This window comes from Anticarsia gemmatalis, chromosome 28 (genome assembly GCF_050436995.1).
Source record: "Anticarsia gemmatalis isolate Benzon Research Colony breed Stoneville strain chromosome 28, ilAntGemm2 primary, whole genome shotgun sequence".
In the NCBI taxonomy this organism is placed as follows: Eukaryota; Metazoa; Arthropoda; class Insecta; order Lepidoptera; family Erebidae; genus Anticarsia; species Anticarsia gemmatalis.
The window spans coordinates 446,858-468,640 of NC_134772.1; the positions used below are offsets into that span (position 1 = coordinate 446,858).

At 36.2% G+C, this 21,783-nt stretch overlaps 2 protein-coding genes across 4 annotated transcripts; one reads left to right on the forward strand and one right to left on the reverse strand.

Annotated features, from left to right (window-relative positions):
* Positions 1–2,798: 2,798 nt before the first annotated feature.
* On the forward strand, positions 2,799–13,366 carry edl (ETS-domain lacking). The gene is made up of 4 exons (XM_076132633.1): positions 2,799–3,004; positions 10,833–10,939; positions 11,405–11,559; positions 11,858–13,366. The coding sequence occupies exons 2-4, from the start codon at positions 10,843–10,845 to the stop codon at positions 11,924–11,926; spliced, it is 321 nt and encodes a 106-aa protein (XP_075988748.1). The 5' UTR covers positions 2,799–3,004; positions 10,833–10,842; the 3' UTR covers positions 11,927–13,366.
* Positions 13,367–14,270: 904 nt separating this feature from the next.
* Positions 14,271–21,594, reverse strand: LOC142984894 (uncharacterized). 3 transcript variants are annotated; one of them, XM_076132765.1, is made up of 2 exons: positions 21,414–21,568; positions 14,271–14,551 (listed from the first exon to the last, which is right to left on the reverse strand). In XM_076132765.1, the coding sequence occupies exons 1-2, from the start codon at positions 21,487–21,489 to the stop codon at positions 14,298–14,300; spliced, it is 330 nt and encodes a 109-aa protein (XP_075988880.1). In that variant the 5' UTR covers positions 21,490–21,568; the 3' UTR covers positions 14,271–14,297. The 3 variants fall into 3 exon arrangements, with proteins under 3 accessions (XP_075988880.1, XP_075988882.1, XP_075988881.1); XM_076132767.1 differs by lacking the exon at positions 14,271–14,551 and adding an exon at positions 16,495–16,730 and having other exon boundaries at positions 21,414–21,594; XM_076132766.1 differs by lacking the exons at positions 14,271–14,551; positions 21,414–21,568 and adding exons at positions 16,495–16,730; positions 17,472–17,608.
* Positions 21,595–21,783: the final 189 nt, after the last annotated feature.

A 21,783-nucleotide genomic window follows, 5' to 3' on the forward strand; every position in this document is an offset into this window, starting at 1 on the left:
GGCGCAGTGATTGAGGTCGCCACGCCACGGCCATTGCGTCAGGAGGTCGTGGGTTCGATTCCCACACGGAATTATTATTTGTGCGATACGCAAATAATTGTTTCGAGTCTGGTTGTACTTTGTGTCCGTTGTTTGTGTGTTTGTAAAAGTCCCCGCGACACAAGAGTAATGCTTAGTGCGGGAGCTGACTTAAAAAAAAAACACAAAAACTTTTAATCACGGGAAATCTTTTTACGCAAATGAAATAGTAGACAAAAAGCTAGTTTTATTCTCTATCGATCGATATACCGATATCACAGGATGCAGTTGTTATTGATAACATGATGCTATCTTATTTCCAATAATCTGTATTTAACAGACAAATGTGATCATAGTATCAGTGCTTAGCAGGATGCGAGTGAGCCATCAATATCACCTGATGAATGACTAATATTGACTCAGCTCTAATTGGTTAGGTGACTGGGTTACCGAAAAATTATTAAACTTGTATGTATCTATACTAATATTATAAAGCTGAAGAGTTTGTTTGTTTGAACGCGCTAATCTTAGGAACTACTGGTCCGATTTGAAAAATTCTTTCAGTGTTAGATAGCCCATTTATCGAGGAAGGTTAAAGCTATATATCATCACGCTACGACCAATAGGAGCAGAGTACCAGTAAAAAATGTTACAAAACGGGGAAAATTTTAACCCATTCTCTCTTACGTGACGCTAACGAATTTGCGCGGGTCAGCTAGTCATCAATATAAGGCACAAATTAGGTCGGGGAAAAAGTCTTTGCACATTAGGTATAGTATGTATGAACTTGTAATAAAATCTTTTCTTAACACAAAAAAGCTCGATATTCGGGTACCTCGCGAGCTCACTGAAAGAAACCTAATGAACCGTGTACTCATTTGTGATTCTTGAAGCCAAAGAGACTTTATTACAAGTTCATACATACTATAATGCGAAAAGATTTTTTCCCCGACCTAATAATAAACATACATTTGTCTGTTTACGTGTTTCACAGGAAGTAAAGTTTTATATTACAAGCGTTAATTATTGTTTAGATAACATTATCAGCGGCCATTAGTATCGTATTACATTCAGAAAAACCCTATTAATACGATTAGAAAATATTATCTATGATTAATACATGTAATAAGAGAATATTAACTAATTACATACAGAAAAATATAGTAAAAAATCAATTCTTCTTATTCTTACCGTATGGTTAGTGGTCAACCTGGTGTCAAAGTTGTTCAACCCCGAAGACCTTTGACGTGGCTTAACGACTGTTATCTTAATTGACAACACCGGGACCGACTTTTTACGTGCCCTCCGAAGCACGGAGACGTTTAGTTCAAAAACTACAAAGCGGTCACTCATCTATGAAATATCAGTGGCAAGTGTTGCTTAACCCACAGATTGTTATCTCCAATTAGGATTTAAAAAGAAAAGGATCTCCATTTCCCCAAACATATTTCATTGCCTCAAAGACAACGACTTCCGCCGTATTAACTTGGCTAATGATTAAAAATACATATTTCAATATTTTTTGCTTATTTCAACAGTCGTGTGCATATTTTTTGTAAAAACCGCAATATTTAGGTGTCAAACGTGTGCAAAAAGTTGCCACCGGTGACATCCGGTGCAAAGGAATTTAAATGCGTAATTTTAAAAGTTAATACCTCCCACGCAAGTTGTCGATGGTTCGAACCCGAGGCAACACTCCAATGACTTTTAGAAGTTATGTGTGTATTAGAAATAATTATCAATTGTTCCAACGGAGAAGGAAAACATCGTGATGCTACCTTGCATACCTGAGAGTTCTTTAGAACAGTTCTTAAAGGTAAAAGTCCCCAACCAGCACTTGGTGAGCGTGGTGGACTCAAGGCCTAACCTCTCCCACATTACGGGAGGAGACCCTTGCCCAGCAGTGGGACATCAATAGATTAAATTAATTTTATTTATAGTATAAATACAATGAAAATTACATTCATTGCAAAATTACTTTCGTTCCTTATTATATTTTTTAAAAGCGCGAATGAATGAACTCTTTGAACCGTTATGAATGAGTATAGTTCATTGAAACAATAAACATTAATCAAATAACAGCACAATTAATATGTAACTCAATTATACACACTAAACACATCATAATCAATTTACTATAATTACCGTTGAAAAAAATAAACAGTTCTAATGGCAGGTTTTATGAAAAACGACCACATAATTAGCATGTAAGTATGAAAAAAAGGTCGTCCCAAATTGCGCCCGCCATCCGGTGCTCAACGAAACGTATTTGCGCGGGAAACCGAAAATAGCGTCGGAAACGCGCGCTCCTAATTATCTTTTACACGCAATTTTATTGTATATTGCAAAAAATATACAAGAAATTATCAACTTTATAATCATAAGAATAAAACGTATTTTGTAGTTTAATATTGTTGCGTATAAGCCCTTTTCGTATCAACAATTTATACGGAAACGATTAGTTTCAGAGGCACATGCTGACAGGCAGGATGTGAGGAATTCATTATCGATTTTTAAAAGCAAAACCTTTTATCTCTCTCCCACTTACAAACCCCGCTCATGCGCGAGCGAGAAAGCATTTTATTACCCGGCCGCAGCGGCGCATGCTTGCAAATATTGCTTTGAAAACGGAACGACGTAAATCAACAATAATTGCAAGCAAAATAAAACTTTATGTATTTACGATTAGAGTCTAAAATTGTTTGGTATTGTAATGTTCAATGTACGGTCTTTACGTAATGAATGGCGTGCGACAACATCTGCATTCATTCATGCCTTGAACATCTTTGAACGAACGTCGAAGAATCATTCGGCGTCGAGCGTTGGTTGCGAGCGGTTGCGCGCTTCTAAAACAAACTTATAACAATTCCGATCCATTTTTTGATAAATTATACTAAAATTGTTGTGTTAAAACTGTTTGAAAGTGTGTTTTAGTGATTAAAACAAACTTTTAGTGTTTAAAAAGGATTGTTTCCGCTGTATTTGTGTGAGTATTTCATCCATTTTTACGTTTTACGATATACATTGTGGTCTAGTTCTTAAAATAATTAGTAATTTAACGGTACTACGTTACATTTCGGTGAGTTTCATGTGTAATACAGTTTTGTAGTAATCGTTGAGTTTCTTACTGGTTAAATACAGCGCAAGAAAAAGAGAAATCGGTGTCCGAAAAAGGAATTTAGCAACTTTCATTTTATGTGTTGCGTTTACACTTACAGTCGCTGAAAATCTCAAAAGCCTTAAACTTTTTTTGAAAAAATAAAATGTGTTTAATTTTTTTCATAAAAATCGTATTTTCTAGTTTTATATAGCAATAAAATATGAGTTTTTCAAAATATCGTATTGCTACTTTTAAATAGACGTAAATCGCTAAGAAAGTATGATTAAAAACTCAAAAGAATCTCACTGACTAGCTCCCAGTTTCTGAGGTACATTTAACGGTAGTTTATCTATTGAATAGCGTTTTTTTGTATGAGTTTTGACGCTATTGAGTACATAAACTACCGTTGAATCTACTCAGAAACCGAGGGATAGTGATCTATCAACGCACAGCCCAAACCACTGGATCATACTGAAATTTAGCATGATTTTGATCAATTCTACACCCAAGGAAATAAAATAGGGGATTGTTTGTTTGTCTGTCGTATGGTTAGTGGCCAAGTTGTTTAAGCCGCCCGAGAGGCCTTTGACGACTGTTATCTTAGTAGACAACAACCGGGACCGACTTTTAACGTGCCCTCCGAAGCACGGAGACGCCCAGTTCAAATACCACTATGCGGTCGCCCGTCTATAGAATAACCGCGCCAATGGTTGCTTAACCCACAGATCGTTTACCGACCGGTGAGCGCAACTGGCTATGGGCCTAATAGGGGATGAAAGTTTGTATGAAAATTCTGTCTGAGGTCACAAACCACGCGGACGAATTCGCGGGCAAAAGATTGTCTAAATATTTCTCCATTGGTCATTAAAGTTAATATTCTTACTCATTATGATAATAGATGGCTTATTTCGACATTGACCTAGGTAAGATAAATTAGATTGCGTGATTTGTCGGTCAAGGGTACAACCGTGACTCGTATATTAGTCTTATATGATCACTAGCTGACCCGCGCAACTTCGCTTGCGTCACATAAGAGAGAATGGGTTAAAAATTTTCCCCGTTTTTGTAACATTTTTTAGTGGTACTCTGCTCGTATTGGTCGTAGCGTGATGATATATAGCCTATAACCCTCCTCGATAAATGGGCTATCTAACACTGAAAGAATTTTTTAAAATCGGACGAGTAGTTCCTGAGATTATCGCGTTCAAACAAACAAACAATCAAACAAACAAACACACTCTTCAGCTTTATAATATTAGTATAGATTTGTATACTAGTGTATACGACAGTCGCGCAAGAGGTCTGGGTTTCAAATCCTGGGTCGTGCTAAAAAAACTTTTCTGAGATTTTCTGTTAAGAATTTTTTGAGATTGCCCGGAGTCGGGAAGTTGAGGACATAGACCTCCGTGCCTCGGAGAGCACGTAAAGCCGTCGGTCCTGACCGGTGACCCTTCACTGATCGTGTCGGTTTTCCGTCCCACCCGGCTAAGAGTGTACCTGTGTATTGTGAACACACTTCGTGAATACTTCCATGCCATATTCTTTCAGCCGTATTGACATCAATGTTAAAAGAATACTAGGTACCTACCTATAATCAAAGGTGCAGGTAGATGTCAGTTTCGTAAAAAAAAATCATAGGTAATTTATATTTAAGTAGCCTTGAAATTTATTTAATTTAGGTAAAAATTTTGACACAAAAGATTACCATTTACGAAAAAAATACTGTCAAAATTTGACCTAAATAAATTAAATTACAAAACAGTATTCAACGTAAAAATCAATTTGTGTCTCCATATCTGTAGTGGAATTGCAAAAGTTTGTGCAAACATTTTAATTTGTAAATTTAAAAATCAATTTTTCGCAACAATCGTTTCACGGTTCATTTATTTGTTGAACAAGATGAGTTATGAAAAGTATTTGTAATAGTGAAAGGTGCTCACGACATAATGTTTAGCAAGCGATATGATAAAAAAGCTATGACGACGCCGAGGTGATAGACCTCTGTGCCTCGGAGAGCACGTAAAGCTGTCGGTCCTGCGCCTGACCTCTCACTGGTCGTGTCGGTTATCCGTCCCACCAGACTATGAGAGTGAAGGAATAGAGAGTGTACCTGTGTATTGTGCACAACACACTATAAACAAAGTCCTGCGGGCTTATCACGTATCTCAGTTGACAGTTAGTATACGTCACATCTATGGTCACTATTTAGTATATTGCTGCTTTGACGTAACGTATTAATCACTATAATCTAAGGGAGGAAACAATGGAGAGCATAGTGGCTTTCAAATGGTAGTCAATTGAGATACGTGATAGCCCCCCTGAACAGTCTGTTTGTTTCAATCAAACTGGTCGCTAAAACTCAACGCTTAAATTACTTCAAGAAGTTAAACAACTGTCAGACATTTTCATCACGATGTTTTCCTGGTGGTTATTATTTATAACACACACATCACTTGGAAATGTTAACTTGTTGCGTAATTCGAAAACTGCGATTGCTTAGTCAATATGATTCAGCAGTAAAAGAAACAGTTGACACACCATGATGTAAATAATATAAAAACAATATGACGAAATTAATCTTTACTATCTATACTAATATTATAAAATTGTAGTTTGTTTGTTTGGTTGAATCAAAAAAAACAAAATCAAATAATTTATTAATTTAGGTCAAATGCTGATACTTATGATAGTCAATGATACAGAGAGTGAATTTACCGCCAGTTCGGAAGATAGGGCCAATGAGACGAGCTGGTAGGAAACTCCTGGCCACTCTTTTTAATCGCCAAATGGTTTCAACAATATTTCTATTAGGTATAAATCATTGATGATGTAAGGAGCTGCTACAACACAACACAACACTACCAATAATCTACCGATAATCTCAGGAACTACTGGTGCGAATTGAAAAATTATTTTACTGTTGGATAGCCTATTTATTGAGGAAGGCTATAGCTATATAACATTACGCTAAGACCTTTAGGAGCGGAGTAGCAACGAAAAATGTTACAAAAACGGGACAAATCATGACCTATTCTCTCTTATGTGACGCAAGCGAAGTTGCGCAGGTCAGCTTATCTTATTGATAAAAGATTGCTACGAATTTTACCTTTTATTTACCACTGATATATTATAAAGTTAACTATATTTTCAATCTATCCTGGACTTTCATAATATTTAGAACGAAAATGAGTCAAATCTGTCAAGCCCTTTTAAAGTTTTAGTAAGACTCAGTCTAGCCTTTCTTCCAACTATGTTGGAGTCGGCTTCCAGTAACCGGATGCAGCTGAATACCAGTATTTTACATAGAGCGACTGTCTATCTGACCTCCACAACACAGTTACCTGGGTTATAAGTTAAATAACACGATAGACGATATCCTTCAGTAAGACTGGTTGTCAACTAAACTACTGGTAACGTCCATCAAAGATCTCTGAAAATTATAGCCGTGACCCACAATTTAATGTGCCTTTTTGACGGTCCAAAAAATACGATAATTTACTTGGTTGTAATGTAAAATATGGTCACCCATCCGCAGAACAATATCGGCAAGCATAGTTTAACCTGAGAGATCGATCCGCGATTCCAAAAGCCCATAATTACTCTACTTTCTAATCAGTAAATCTAATATGGCGACGTAATGATGCTATTGTGTTCGTCTTCCCGCCATTATGGCCGCTTTCCCGCGTTTCCACTTCCGGTGTGAACATGTTCCATAGACAATGGTCTTAAGTTTTTAATTAAGTAGGGAAGGAAGTCTATCGTTAGACGATACTTTTTGGTGATAGTTGTTTAAGATAAAAAAATTGAGGTAGTGTATTTTTGTTTTAGTTTTTCTTAGTATTTCCGTGATCCAGTAATATTATAAATGCGAAAGTCTGTGAATATGTATGGTTATTTATTACTCTTTGTCAAAAAAACTGATATCAACTATACACATATCTATACTAATATTATAAAGCTGAAGAGTTTGTTTGTTTGATTGTTTCTTTGTTTGTTTGTTTGAACGCGCTAATCTCAGGAACTTCTGGTCCGATTTGAAAAATTCTTTCAGTGTTAGATAGTCAATTTATCGAGGAAGGTTATAGGCTATATATCATCACGCTACTACCAATAGGAGCAGAGTACCAGTGAAAAATGTTACAAAAACGGGGAATTTTTTTAACGCTTATGAAACGCAAGCGAAGTTGCGCGGGTCAGCTAGTAGATTATAAACTAACTACAAGTGTTTTGATATCAACATAAAATATTACGAAATTATCACATTGCAAGAAAAATATGTTCAAAAGAATTTGACCATGACTTTTACAATGGTGTAATGTTATTTCTTAATAATTACCCTCGCAGGCGGATTCGTGAAGTTAATATTGATTGGTTAGATTGGTTAGTGGCCAACTTAGTGTTTGTGGTGAACTGTAGTTATGTTAAACAAGCGCGCGTGACTTGTATCACGGAGACGATCAGCTCAAACACTGCACCTACATCTATGTTATGTCACTTAACACACTGATCGTTTAGACCGGTGATACAACTGTCTCTTATCAATTGATATATCTTTGAATAGATAAAAGATTGCTTGTTGCAGCTGCATTTAAAAGGTGTGACATTCTTTGCTACTTATCCGACCGTACAAAAAAATACCTGACCTTTTTTTATTCTTCGCCCATGGTCAGTAGTTAATGTTTTACAAAAAATATAAATAATGGTTTTGAGAGTAAATTAGGTTATTTATTTTCTGTGTGGATGGTAGTGGAAGGTAGTTTAATTTATGAGTTTTGGATTCGGTTTCTGGAACCTCCTCAACCCAGGTTAAAACGATACCCCTAGGTAAGACTGGTTGTCAGACTTTCAAGCTTCTGACTACTGTTAACGACTGTCAAAAATCTTCGAAAATTAAAGTCGAAACGCACAATTTAACGTGCCTTTCGAAACACGGAGGAACTCGATATGTAAATGGTCACCTATCCACTAAAAACCTCGGCAAGTGCAGCTTAACCTCGGAGATCGATCCGGCTGTTGTTCCTTTTGATAATAGCAAAACGACCGCCAAAATCATAGCACGACCGCCATTATAACCCACAATACCATAATTAAATAAAACAATCGAGAATGTCATTGGCAGACAACGTAATACCTTCGTCAGTAAAAAAAAACTAACGTTCCTTTTTTGAAATGAGCGGAAGTGTCGATTTCGATTATGGCGCGTCCGTCCGGGCGGGAAGATGGCGCGGCGCGTTTCCGCTCAATACACGTACTTTTTTATGAAAAAATATTGTATTTTTCGTTGACAGATGCTCTTATGGCCATGTGTTTATTTTTTTGTATGAAATGTGAAATTTTATCAGCTGCTGTGAGCACGGGCTGTTTTTAAAAGTAGTTTATTATACACATGAATAAGTTTTTTCCTGAGGCGCCCATAGCCAGTAATTGCGCTCACCGGTCAGTAAACTATCTGTCGGCTAAGCAATCCTTGGCGCGGTCATTCCATAGATGGGTGACCGTATAGTGGTACTTTATCGTATGATTAGTGGTCAACCTAGTGTCAAAGTTGTTCAAGACCGAAAGGCCTTTGACATGGCTTAACGACTGTTATCGTAATTGACAACAACCGGGACCGACATTTTACGTGCCCTCCGAAGCACGGAGACGCTCAGTTCGATTACCACCGACCACGATCGGAGCCTGCGACCGTTATTTTACTTTAGGTAGTGCATATGAGACAGTTCGCAAGCGAGAACGAGACAGGAGACGGATCATAAGTAAAGTTGCGTGTGCCCTCTCTGGTCTTTGTCTCATGTCACTTTTTTATTAAAGACAACTCCCGCACTAATAATTTCTCGTATCGAACTTTTACAAGCATACAAACAACGGACACAAAGTACAACCAGACCTGCAACAATTATTTGTGGATCGCACAAATAATTGTTTCGTGTGGGAATCGAAACCACGACGCAATGGTAGCGGGGTGGCAACCTAAACCACGGAGGCAATCAAAGTCTCTGCCGTGGCGCGAATTCCTTGTTATTTTAAATTCATCTGATTCGAAGTTAAGACTCGTAATCTTAAAATCTAGGCATAAAAATACAATCTTTTGATAAGGTAATAAATATGTTATTTCATTGTAATCTGTCACCGGACGTTCACTTCCTTTATTGATCTGATATAAGGATTATTATGTTGCTAGATTGTTTAACGCGGTTCCACTCGTGTTGTGATAAAAATGTCATAATCTATGAAAGGTAGCTGTAGGTGACATTTCATCAAATTCTGATCAGCAGTTTTGAGTGTATGATAACGTGTATGTGTATATGCAAGGGAAGTTTGTAAGGATCGTACTAAGTAGCGTTCTTTGCCTATCCCTATGGGAAAAAGGCGTGATTATATATTATGTATTATCATATACATATAAATAACTCAAAGGTGACTGACTGACATAGTGATCTATCAACGCACAGTCCAAACCACTGGACGGATCGAGCTGAAATTTGGCAGGCAGGTAGATATTATGACGTAGACATCCGCTAAGAAAAGATTTTGATCAATTCTACCCCCAAGGGGATATAACAGGAGACGAAAGATTTTATGAAAATTCTGTCCTTAGTCACAAACGACGCGAACGAAGTATGGATTTTGATTTAGCATCAACCGGATTCAAATCTAACAAAACAATTGTATAGCCTCACCTACCGGATATAACACAAAAATCGGGAAATACCACCACAATAGTATTGAACAAAAACCATTGATCATATGAGCGCCATTTTACAGGAAACGGATGTGGACCAGTAATACTGTAATATGGTGGAATTATGTCATTATAGCCGAGTGGTATAAGTTGGTACTGGTGTTGCAGGTTCGAACCCGAGGCCACCAATGAGTTTACCAAGTTATGTGTGTATTAGAAATAATTATCACTTGTTCCAACGGTGAAGGAAAACATCGTGATGCTACCTTGCATGTCTGAGAGTTCTTTGGAATAGTTCTTGAAGGTATGCAAAGTCCCCAACCCGCAGTTGGTCAGCGTGGTGGACTCAAGGCCTAACCCCTCCCTAAGGAGACCCATGCCCAGCAGTGGGACATTAATGGGTTAAATTTTAATTATTTCCTGTGGAAATAGACAAAGAAATAACAACGTCACTTGGTACGATCCTTACAAACTTCCCTTGCTTCATTCACATACATACATGGTTGTCATACAGGACCGCCGGTTACGAGTAGCACCTGACCTTTTTACAAGACATCACCGATATGATGTGTGTGTCTTTCTAGGGCGTTTTTTAATAATAAGCTAGCTTTTCAACCGCGGCTTTGGCCGTGTGGAATTCCCAAAATCCTAAGAAATGTTCATAGCAAATGTCAAGTTTGTACGCTCAGTAGTTTCGACTGTGCGTTGTCCATCAGTCAGTCAGTAACGGAAGAGTTTTATTGAAAACTAGCTGACCCGCGCAACTTCGCTTGCGTCACATAAGAGAGAATGGGTCAAAATTTTCCCCGTTTTTGTAACATTATGTATTCGTACTCTGCTCCTATTGTTCGTAGCGTGATGATATATAGCCTATAGCCTTCCTCGATAAATGGGCTATCTAACACTGAAAGAATTTTTCAAATCGGACCAGTAGTTCCTGAGATTAGCGCGTTCAAACAAACAAACTCTTCAGCTTTATAATATTAGTATAGATAATTATAATATTAATGTGATATTTTCTATTGTTTTCAGATAACTCAAAATGCCGACCCAAGCTCGCTGCGACAGAGTGCCCCCTCCTCATGCCAAATGGGATGCCCTGGACCTCAGGGTCTTGCAAGAAGATGACCTGCCTCTAGGTAAATACTTATGATGTCAGTTCTTGAAGGTATGCAAAGTCCCCAACCCGCAGTTGGTCAGCGTGGTGGAATTAAGGCCTGACCTTATTTCGGGAGGAGACGCTTGCCCAGCAGTGGGACATTAAAAAACCCTATTTTCATAACTTTTTACTAATTAATTAATTGCTGGATTCATTTTTTTATAAAAATACTAGCGGACCCGACAGACGTTGTCCTGTCTACACGTCAAAAAAACATTGTCCTGCGGACAAAATTGTGAATCTAAACCATTCTCAGATCCCCTTGAACACACACAAAAAAAATCATCAAAATCGGTCCAGTCGTTTGAGAGAAGTTCAGTGACATACACACTTACAGAAGAATTATATATATAAAGATAAACATTAAATTAATACATTAGATAATAATTTTATATGTACAAACGAAAAAAAATAAAGAAATTAATCAATTATTTTACTTCCACAGACCCTCGAACCTGGGGCCGCTCGGAGGTAGGCACGTGGGTGGCCCGCCGTGGTGGTCTACCTGAACGGTTCCCGATGAACGGGAAGGCATTGTGTTTGATGTCCAAAGATATGTTCGCGAGTCGAGTCCCGGGCAACGGACATGTTTTATATCAGGTAATTACATACATACATACAATCTTTCACTTGACTATGTCTGTGGTCTCGATAGTAGCGAATACAACTATTGTTCACGAGATCACGGATTCGATTCCCAGTTCGGGGAATGTGATATTAGGTTTATGTATCAGTTTAAATGTGTTCAAAAGTAGCTCAATTTGAAACTTTTTCAGAATTATGATTTCCTAGATAAATTTCATCTAAATCGGCTAAGCAATATACCCGTCATATCTTATAAACAAACTTATTTACACTTTTAAAATTCAAGTACTAATGAAATGTATTTTTTTTTCAGGACTTCAGAAGACGTTTATCAAAAGCATTGGCGCTTCAAGAATTAGTAGAAAAATTATCTGGACACTGAAAACTAATATTTTTATGTAATAAGAGGCTTATATCTTAAGAAAATATAATATCACGATAGTGTAGGGACACACCCGTCGAACATTATTTTGAAAGAAAGAAAGAAAATAAAAAAATGAAATTTCGTAAAAATAAAATCTTGAAATATATGGTCAATTTGGGTAACTTTGAATCATTTGGTTAATATTGACAGTGGGAATATGAACTAGTTTCGATTATTTTTCATATGAAACCAACATTTTTGTTTTTTTTTGGTTTTTGAATTTACAATTCTCCCTCTAGGCCAGCGATATCCGTCGATAGTTTATTGAAACCCACGTTAAACTATCCTTATATATAATTTGAAACTATGCACTTACTATGTTCCTAAAAAATAGATAATTTTGTATATTTTAGTAAAATTTGTTGTACTGTATTAGTTACTTTATTAATTAGGATTTCCTGTATATGATTTTTGGGTTGGGGCCCTTCTGATTTTAGGGCCCCTCGACTTACAGAGGCCTTACAGTCTATTACAAAAGTAAATCATTGCTAATTATCTCAAAAATATAAAGATCTGTGTGATGGGTCCCAAATTTCAAAAGGCCCTGAAATATATACGACCTCTATGGGCCCTTAGATCATCAATAAGCGCTAATGTCTATTTAATTTCATAGGCCCTTTGTACACAGAAATGGGCCGGAAGATAAACGAAACTATATATATTTTAAAGTATGGGCCCCCATAGAATAAACAGTTCTTTTATAAAGTTGGGTCCAATATTTCGTTTCTTGGGCCCAATATTTTGGCCATTGGGTCCAATATTGGGCCCATAAATGTGAGAAGGTAGTCCTAATTACAATTTTAAGTATTTTTTCTGTAAAAACAAGTAGCTTAATGAGTTTTTTAATTATACAAAATATTATTTGACTACTATAAGCATTTGACTTAACTTTTCCAAGTGATGTGTGTATTATAAATAATGATCACTTGTTATAACGGTGAAGGAAAACATCGTGATGAATGACATGTCAGAGCTCTTGAAGGAAATCTAAAAAGTTATAATATAAATAAAATTAATTTAACCATTAATGTCCCACTGCTGGGCAAGGATTTCCTCCCGTAATGAGGGAGGGGTTAGACCTTGAGTCCACCACGATGGCCAAGTGCGGGTTGGGGACTTTGCATGCCCTCAATAAATGTATTAAACAAATATTAGGCATGCAAGGTTTCCTCACGATGTTTTCCTTCACCGTTGGAGCAAGTGATAATTATTTCTAATACACACATAACTTCGAAAAGTCATTGGTGTGTTGCCTTGAGAAAAAGTTATATTAGTCAAATATATATTACTAATTGATCAGTATTATGTATAATTTTGTTATATAATAAATAAGTTTGTTTGTATATTAGTTACTGTAATATATGTACTTCTAGTCAAGGTGTAAATATAATATAGAAATATTAAATTTTGTTTCATTTTTCTAATAGTAAGTAAGCTCGTAGCTAAGTCACAGCAGAATGAGTGAGTAAAAACTGAGTGAATAAATTATTGAGAGAGTGAATGATAGTGAGTGAATGACAGACTAAGTGCATGATTGACTGAGTGAATGATTGAGTAAGTGAATGAGTAAATGATTGATTGAGTGAATGAATGATTGAGTGAGTGAATGATAAAGTTACTGAATGATTGAGTGAGTGAATGAATGGCCATTAATATAATGATCGTTTGCGTGATTGGTGAATATAAATGTATCCATAGCAATGTAGCATAGCACATCTTTGGTGGAAAGGCACCGTAATGAAAACTACCTGCCACTATAAACTTTACATTAGGTACGATTTACGTAAACAAACATATGAGGTCAGGGAAAAAGTCTTTTCGCATTATAGTATGTATGAACTTGTAATAAAATCTTTTCTCTACACAAAAAAGCGCGATTGGGTACCTTACGAGCTCACTGAAAGAAACCTAATGAACTGTGTACTCATTTGTGATTCTTGAAGCCAATGAGATTTTATTACAAGTTCATAAGTACATACTATAATGCGAAAAGATTTTTTCCCCGAACTAATTTTTATTGAGTAAACATTTTTGCTCCGAGAAAATAATAAATCGACCATGTTCAACCGACATAAAATAAAGACGCATTTAGTTGAATCATTACTTTGACGACGCAAATCGTTTGTGTTGAACCAAATGTAGCTTCTCATGACGGTTAATTTAGGTAAAATAAAAAGTAAAAAACACGCATTTTACCTTAAAATGCCTAACGTTTCGGCGCAGGTTGTATTCGCCGTGGTCGCAGACTGTTAGTTCCCGTATCCTATTATATTAAACATGCAACGCGAGATATTAAACTAAAAAACAGTCCTGTTATTCAAAAAAACCTTTATTTACTGCTGCTCAAACCAAAAATGGCATCTTTGATAGCCGAAGCACCACTAGCTAGAGCATTTGTAATAAAATTCTGCCCTTCATCGGCTAAATTCTTGGATAGCTCTTCAAAAGTCTTCTTCTTTTCATCTGCTATTTTACCAACTACTTCTTTAAACTTCTGAAACTCCACATTCTTTTTATCTGCGACGTCTGAGAATAGTTCTCTGGCCTTATCTTCAGCTGCTTTCGTTTTGTCAATGAGTTTTGCTGAAAAAATAATGTTGGTTAATTTAAAATGGTATTTTTTGGGTTATATTTTGTTAAACTTACTTTGTATAACAAAATATACCTAAAAATATAAAACTTTCGTACTTTTGGCGTTGCACAAGAAATTACATATTTATACAGCAATTGACACACTTAGATTTCATGCAAAATTACTCATTTCGTCTTTTTTTCTGTCTGTCTGTCTGTTTGTATCACTATCCTCATAAACTACAAAACAAATATTGGAGAATTTTTTTATAGATAGATTATACTTTGTAAAAGAGTCTACTTGTTCAGATGCATAATGTTCTTCTGGCAGATATTCGGCTATGGCGGCCAGTTTCATTGAAACCAGCCAACTAGGCAAGACTTTGCTTATAGTGTCCAAGTGTGTGCACAATATACAGGAACACTCTCTATTACATCACTCTCAATTCCGGTGGGACGGCTAAACAGACACGATCAGTGAGAGGTCAGGCGCAGGACCGACAGCTTTACGTGCTCTCCGAGTCACAGAGGTCTACAACCTCATCTTCCTAACTCAGACCAATCTCTGAGATTTTTTTAACAGAAAATCTCAGAAAAGACTTTTTGATACGATCCAGGATTCGAACCCGAGACCTCTTGAGCGGCAGATGTATACGCTACCGACGCGACCGAGCCACAGAGGCAGTCGAACAGACAATTATAAGATAACATTCCTAAAATAAAAAAAAATAAATAAAAAAAAAACACTTATCTCTTTTTCCCAAAATGGCGGCATCACGACAGTTGAAATAAAACAACACTAAATTTATCAAATCAAATCATTTCTTTTTATCATTCAATGCTTCTGAAAATGCCGCGACGCCTGCTTTTATAGCGTGTTGTAACCTAGGGCCTTCTTCGGCTAATTTTGCGGCGACTTCATCAAACGATTTTTTCTGTTCCGTTGCAATATTTGTGACAACTTGTTTGAATTTCTCAAATTCCACGTTATTTTTGTCAACCACTTCGCTAAACATTCGCGTTAGCTGTTCTTCCCCTTCTTTTGATTTCTCGCAAATCTTTGCTAGATCAGAAACGATAATATTATATGAATACTATTGAATATCTATACTACAGTCAACTTGGGTAACTTTGAATCATTTGGGTAACATTGACAGTGGGAATTTGAACTAGTTTCGATGATTTTTTCATATGAAACCAACACAATTGATAAAAGTTTGCAAAACTAAAATGAATCTTTATCAATTGTGTTGGTTTCATATAAAAAAAAATAATCGAATCTAGTTCAAATTCCCACTGTCAATGTTACCGTAATTATTCAAAGTTACCCAAGTTGACTGTAATGTACCTACGTCGATACTGATATCTATACGAGTAGGTATGCATAATTAATGTAGATTGACGAATAAAATTCACTGTTCTGATAAACTTTTTCGAAAGACGCTCTTTTTTCGTCAGGGAAACCCTTTAGGGTCCCTTTAAAGGATCGACCTACCGGCTAGGTCCCCGCCGCGCTGGGACTTCGAAAACTGGGAAAATTCGAACTTTCGAGAAGATTCGCATTCAAACTTCTTGTCACGCTATGATTTTGCACCTAACTAATCGAATATGCATGTAGCAAAACCTTAAAGAATATCACCACAATCTAAATATTATAACTCAAAGGTGACTGACCGGACATAGTGATCTATCAACGCACAGCCTAAACCACTGGATGGATCGAGCTGACATTTGTCATGCAGGTAGATGTTATGACGTAGGCATCCGCTAAGAAAGGATTTTTACAAATTCTACCCCCAAGGGAATAAAATAGGAGATGAAAGTTTGTATAAACAGTCCTACCTCCAAAAGACATAAAAAACGTGATGAAAGTTCTGTGTATGAAAATTCTGTCCTAAGTTACAAACCACGCGGACGTGGGAAAGGTAAAAAGTAAATAAAATACATGTTTTAAATTTCATAATTTATTTGTTGAAAGCGCCTGCGATGGCCGCTAAGGCGCCTTGTATAAACTTAGGGCCTTCTTCTGCCAACTTCTTAGAGAACTCGTCGAAAGACTTCGTTTGTGCTTCTGCTAATTTTGTAACAACTTCTTTGAATTTATCAAACTGTACGTTGTTCTTGTCTGAAATGTCGTTGAACAACGCGCGAGCCTTGTCTTCCCCTTCTTTTGTGCTTTCCACTAGTTTTGCTGGAAAATATCAAGAATTTAAGCATACAGTTCGAAGTGCTTATAACTAGCTGCACTCACTAGTTGGTAAACGATGTGTGTGTGACCTGAGCGCGGTCATACTATAGATGGGTGACCGCATAGTATCTGAACTAAGCGTCTTTATACTACAGAGGGCATGTTAAAAGGTCGGTCCCGGTTGTTGTCAATGAAGATAACAGTCGTTAAGCCACGTCAAAGGCCTTCGGGCGGCTTGAACAACTTTGACACTAGGTTGACCAGTAACAAAAATACTATGATACTTTGTGCAGGACCGACGGCTTTACATGCTCTTCGAAGCATAGGCGTCAATGATGTTCTCTTTTCCAAGTGATGTGTTTATTATAAATAATGATCACTTGTAATAACGGTGAAGGAAAACATCGTGATGAATGACATGTCTGACAGTTGTTTAACACAGCTCTTGAAGGAGTAATCTCACTTGGTCAGCGTGGTGGACTCAAGGTCTAACCCCATTACGGGAGGAGATCCTTGCCCAGCAGTGATACATCAATCTATCTATTTAAAACTCTTCCGCTACTGACTGACTGATGTACAACGCACAGTCGAAACTACTGAGCGTACAAACTTGACATTTGCTATGAACATTCCTTAGCAAGTGTAGAGGAGCACTAAGAGAGGATTTTTGGAAATTACCCCCCCGAAGGGAGGCGAAATTCGCGGGTGGAACAACTAGTGAATTAATATACAAATGAAACTTACCGTCTTGAATCCATTTAACTAAACTGTCGACATTGTTTTTTGTATTTTTTTGTAAATCTTTAAATATATCTTCCATTTTTTTATTTTTCTTGTATTTTTTTGCGAATTAAAAGTTTGACATTTTGTTTATATTGACATTTTATTTCAGAAAAGAATATAGACAAGTGACATTTAGTAAAACTCTATGGATATATTTTTGACAATAATTTAGCCGCAAGTTCCTATGCAATAAGTTATAATTAAAACTAGATAATTTGCTCGAGTTCGTCCAGGTATAGTGCTAGTTTATCCCGTTAATTCCATTCCCATGGGAATTTGATTCCATATTAACGTTACAAAAATATTAAAAAAGAATCACCCAATTTAGTTTAGTTTTTAAATAGTTATGCGCGTATATACATTTCAGTGATTCATTTTTATTTATATAGATTTAAGCCACAAAGTTTTAATGCACTTAAGTTTTAATTTAAAATTATCTTAGGTGATGTAAGTAATATACCATTTATAAAAGAAATCCTTACGCATTACAAACGAAAAGGTAAGTTCATCACTCCCTCCCGCCATTATTTACCCGACAGTGCAAAACGCAAAAGAGTATAATGTTTTATAATACAACGGTAAATATCGACCAAGTCTTGCAAATTGTATAAAAGGTAGGTAAAACGTAGATGTATTTCATACACCTCTGCTAACACCTTCGGGTATAAAAGGCGTGATAATACATATGTACATTATATACATACATAATATGAAGCATTTTTCCCATAGGGGTAGGTAGAGACCAAAGAACGTCACTTGGTACGATCCTTACAAACTTCCCTTGCTTCATTCACATACATACATGTTGTCATACAGGACCGCCGGTTACGACGGCACCTGACCTTTTTGCAAGACATCACCGATATGATCTGTGTATGTCTTTCTAGGGCGCTATAAATTTTATTCGTCTATCTACATTAATTCAATGCATGTATGTTGATATAATTATGTTAACTACTGGATAGTCTATCTACAAGTGTATTAACTAGTAGTTAAGTATATAAAAGAAAGTCGTGTTAGTTACACTACTTACTTATAACTCAAGAACGGCTTAACCGATTTTGCTGAAAGGCGAACGGCAGGTTTATATGAAGAATTCGTACAGCTTATAAAATGTCATGTTTAGGTTTACTTTTTGTTTTAATTGGTAGCTAATATGATAGACAAGCTTATTTTAAAATTCTTATATTTTTAAAAGTTGGGAGATAAAAGTTATGTCCATTTTTAGAAGCCCCGATAGTTCGCTGAATTGCTCAGATGCTGTCAAAACCACAATTCAAAACAACAGCAAATTGGCGGATGCGTAGACGTCAGACGAAAAGTGACGTCTCATGAGATTTTCTTTTTCTTTAGTTGTCAACAAATATAAGCCATGGACCAAAAATTATTATTTAAATAAACAAATACTTTCTAATTAATCCGGACTTCTAAAAATAATACTCCCAAATAAAAATAAGTGACTTAGTCCCCTTAATAAGTGGTACAAATTCTGTTACGAAACAACACAAACTTTAAGCTGTACGAAATCTGCCGATCTCCATTGGTGAAGAGGTAACTCAGACCCACGAAACTGACATAGGATCCCTTTCATTCTAAATATATAAAATTGAATTAACCGATTCGCCGTAGTTCTTAAGACACCAGAAAGGTTTATAAGGAGAGCAAAAAAACTAACCCCCGGTTTCTGAGGTACATTTAGCAGTAGTTTATCTATAGTTTATCAATAGCGTTAAAACTCATACAAAAAACGCTATTGAATAGATAAACTAACGCTAAATGTGCTCAGAAACCGGGGCTAAATGAGTGAGCGTACGTTTGCTAGTTAAATAAATAAGACAACGAAATTATTTACAATTAACACAATTACAATCTTTTATCCACTGTATAAGATTGTCCACATGATTCTTGCTTTCCTTCTGCAACGCTTTAAACACATCTTCCATCATTTCTTAAGATTTTACTATTTTTTTGATATTTTAAAACATTATTTATTTATAAAATTTGACATTGTATGACAGTTGTGACATTTGACAGTGTAGAAAACTGTTTTTATATAATTTACGTCGCTTGGTCGATGAAAAAAAGGTCAGGTGCGTAGTACTCGTAACCGGCGGTCCTGTATGACAACATGTATGTATGTGAATGAAGCAAGGGAAGTTTGTAAGGATTGTACCAAGTGACGTTCTTTAGTCTCTGCCACACCTTTATGTATGTATATATATATCGATATACAAAGAGGTATACATATATTAGACAGTGCGTATAAGAACTAAGGTATCTAAAGTACTATAGCAGTGTTTTGGGCAAAGGGTTCAAGCCGGAATGAGCTCATGAAGATGAAACAAAATTTAAAATTCAATTAACTACTGCAAAATAAAACTGAAATCATTTAGGTCAAATATTGACACTTATGATAGTCGTTACAATTACTGAATCTACCACTAGCTTTGAAAGTGTACAACCTTATGAGAAGAGCTAGCAACAAAATCACACACACTCTTTTCAATCGCCAAAAGATGTAGGTACAATGTGTTTGCAATACAATAATTGACCATGCGAGGAGCTGCCAACAATCACCTGTGATCGGAATGTCCTTTCTTATTAATATTAGAATATTTCCTAATAGTAGTCCGGAGTTTGGTAACGTGCCCGGTATATGACAATAGGCTCGCCCCCTATTACATGAGACTAACATTGTGAATGACCTAAAATGGTCATCATACTCTTCTGCCTACATCTTTGAGTTGAACAGGTGTGATATTTTGTATGCTACAATTTCAATTTGATTATCGTATGAAAAAAATGGTTTGACTTACCCTGAACTGCTATTATTTTCTCTTCTTCAAATTTGAAACAATCTTTTGCAGTTTTCATAACACGCGGTTTTCAAAAGCTGCTACTAACACTACCGAACACACTTTAGTCATAACATAAATTTATTAAAATATTAAGGTGCTAATAAACAAGATATCAAATAGTATAGGAAGCATGATGGGAGCATCTATTTACAAACAATTCGTATTGAAATCATAAGAGGCAATTTTAGAGAATATATCTTGATTCACAAAGCTTGTATTAATATTAAACGAAAAAAAAATAAAAAAAATATTATTGGACAACTCACACACGGTCATTTGCTTCCAAACTAAGCAGAACTTGTACTATGGTAACCAAATAACTGATAAACATACTTATATACTTCTAAATACATACTTATATAGATAAACGACATTAAACACTTTAAATTTTAAACTTTCACGAATTGTACACATAATAATACAGTCTTTTACAGGAAAAATAAGGTTTAAGATACCTTATTTGTTGACGTTTCGATCGAATGACATCGACCGTGGTCACGGGTTGACTGATTTATCTAAGCGTCGTCTTCTTGTAGCGCGATTTTCTACGCCTACCCTCACTTGGTTTTTATGAATTTTATATACTATTAATGTGAACACCTCTACGGCGCGGTCGGTAGTATACGTGATTGCAACGTAGAGGTCTTGAGTTCAAATCCCGAATCGGTACAAAGTGATTTTTTTTTTGGATTTTCTCAGAGATTGGCCGGAGTTAGGAAGTTGAGGTCGTAGACTTTCGTGCCTCGAAGGGCACGTAAAGTCGTCGGTCCTTTCATTGGTTTTGTTCCCCGTCCCACCGAACTATGAGAGTGATGTAATAGAGAGTGTACCTGTGTATTGTGCACACACTTGGACACTATAAACAAAGTCCTGCACCGTTGTCCAATTTTAATGAAACTGGCAGCCGTAGCCATCAGATAACAGTCAGGAGAGCATTATTAAACCCTAATATACTTTCGGGCCGCTTGAACAACTTCTCTAAGTTGACCACTAACCATATTATTATCATAAAATAAAAATAGTAATTGGTTATAGTATTACATACCATCTTTTAACCACTGGATAAGGCTATCCACAGTATTTTTACCCTCCTTTTTCAGTCTTTCAAATATAGCTTCCATATTTTTACAGAAAATTTTACAATTTACATCTTCAGTAGACAGGTAATTTATTAAGTTAAGTAAATCAATTAGGTCATGGTTTGGTAAATGGCTTTTAAATATATTATGTCGGGAAAAAGTCTTTTTGCATTATAGTATGTATGAACTTGTAATAAAATCTTTTCTCTACACAAAAAAAGCTCGATATTTGGGTACCTCACGAGCTCACTGAAAGAAACCTAATGAACCGTGTACTCATTTGTGATCATTGAAGCCAAAGAGATTTTATTACAAGTTCATACATATTATAATGCG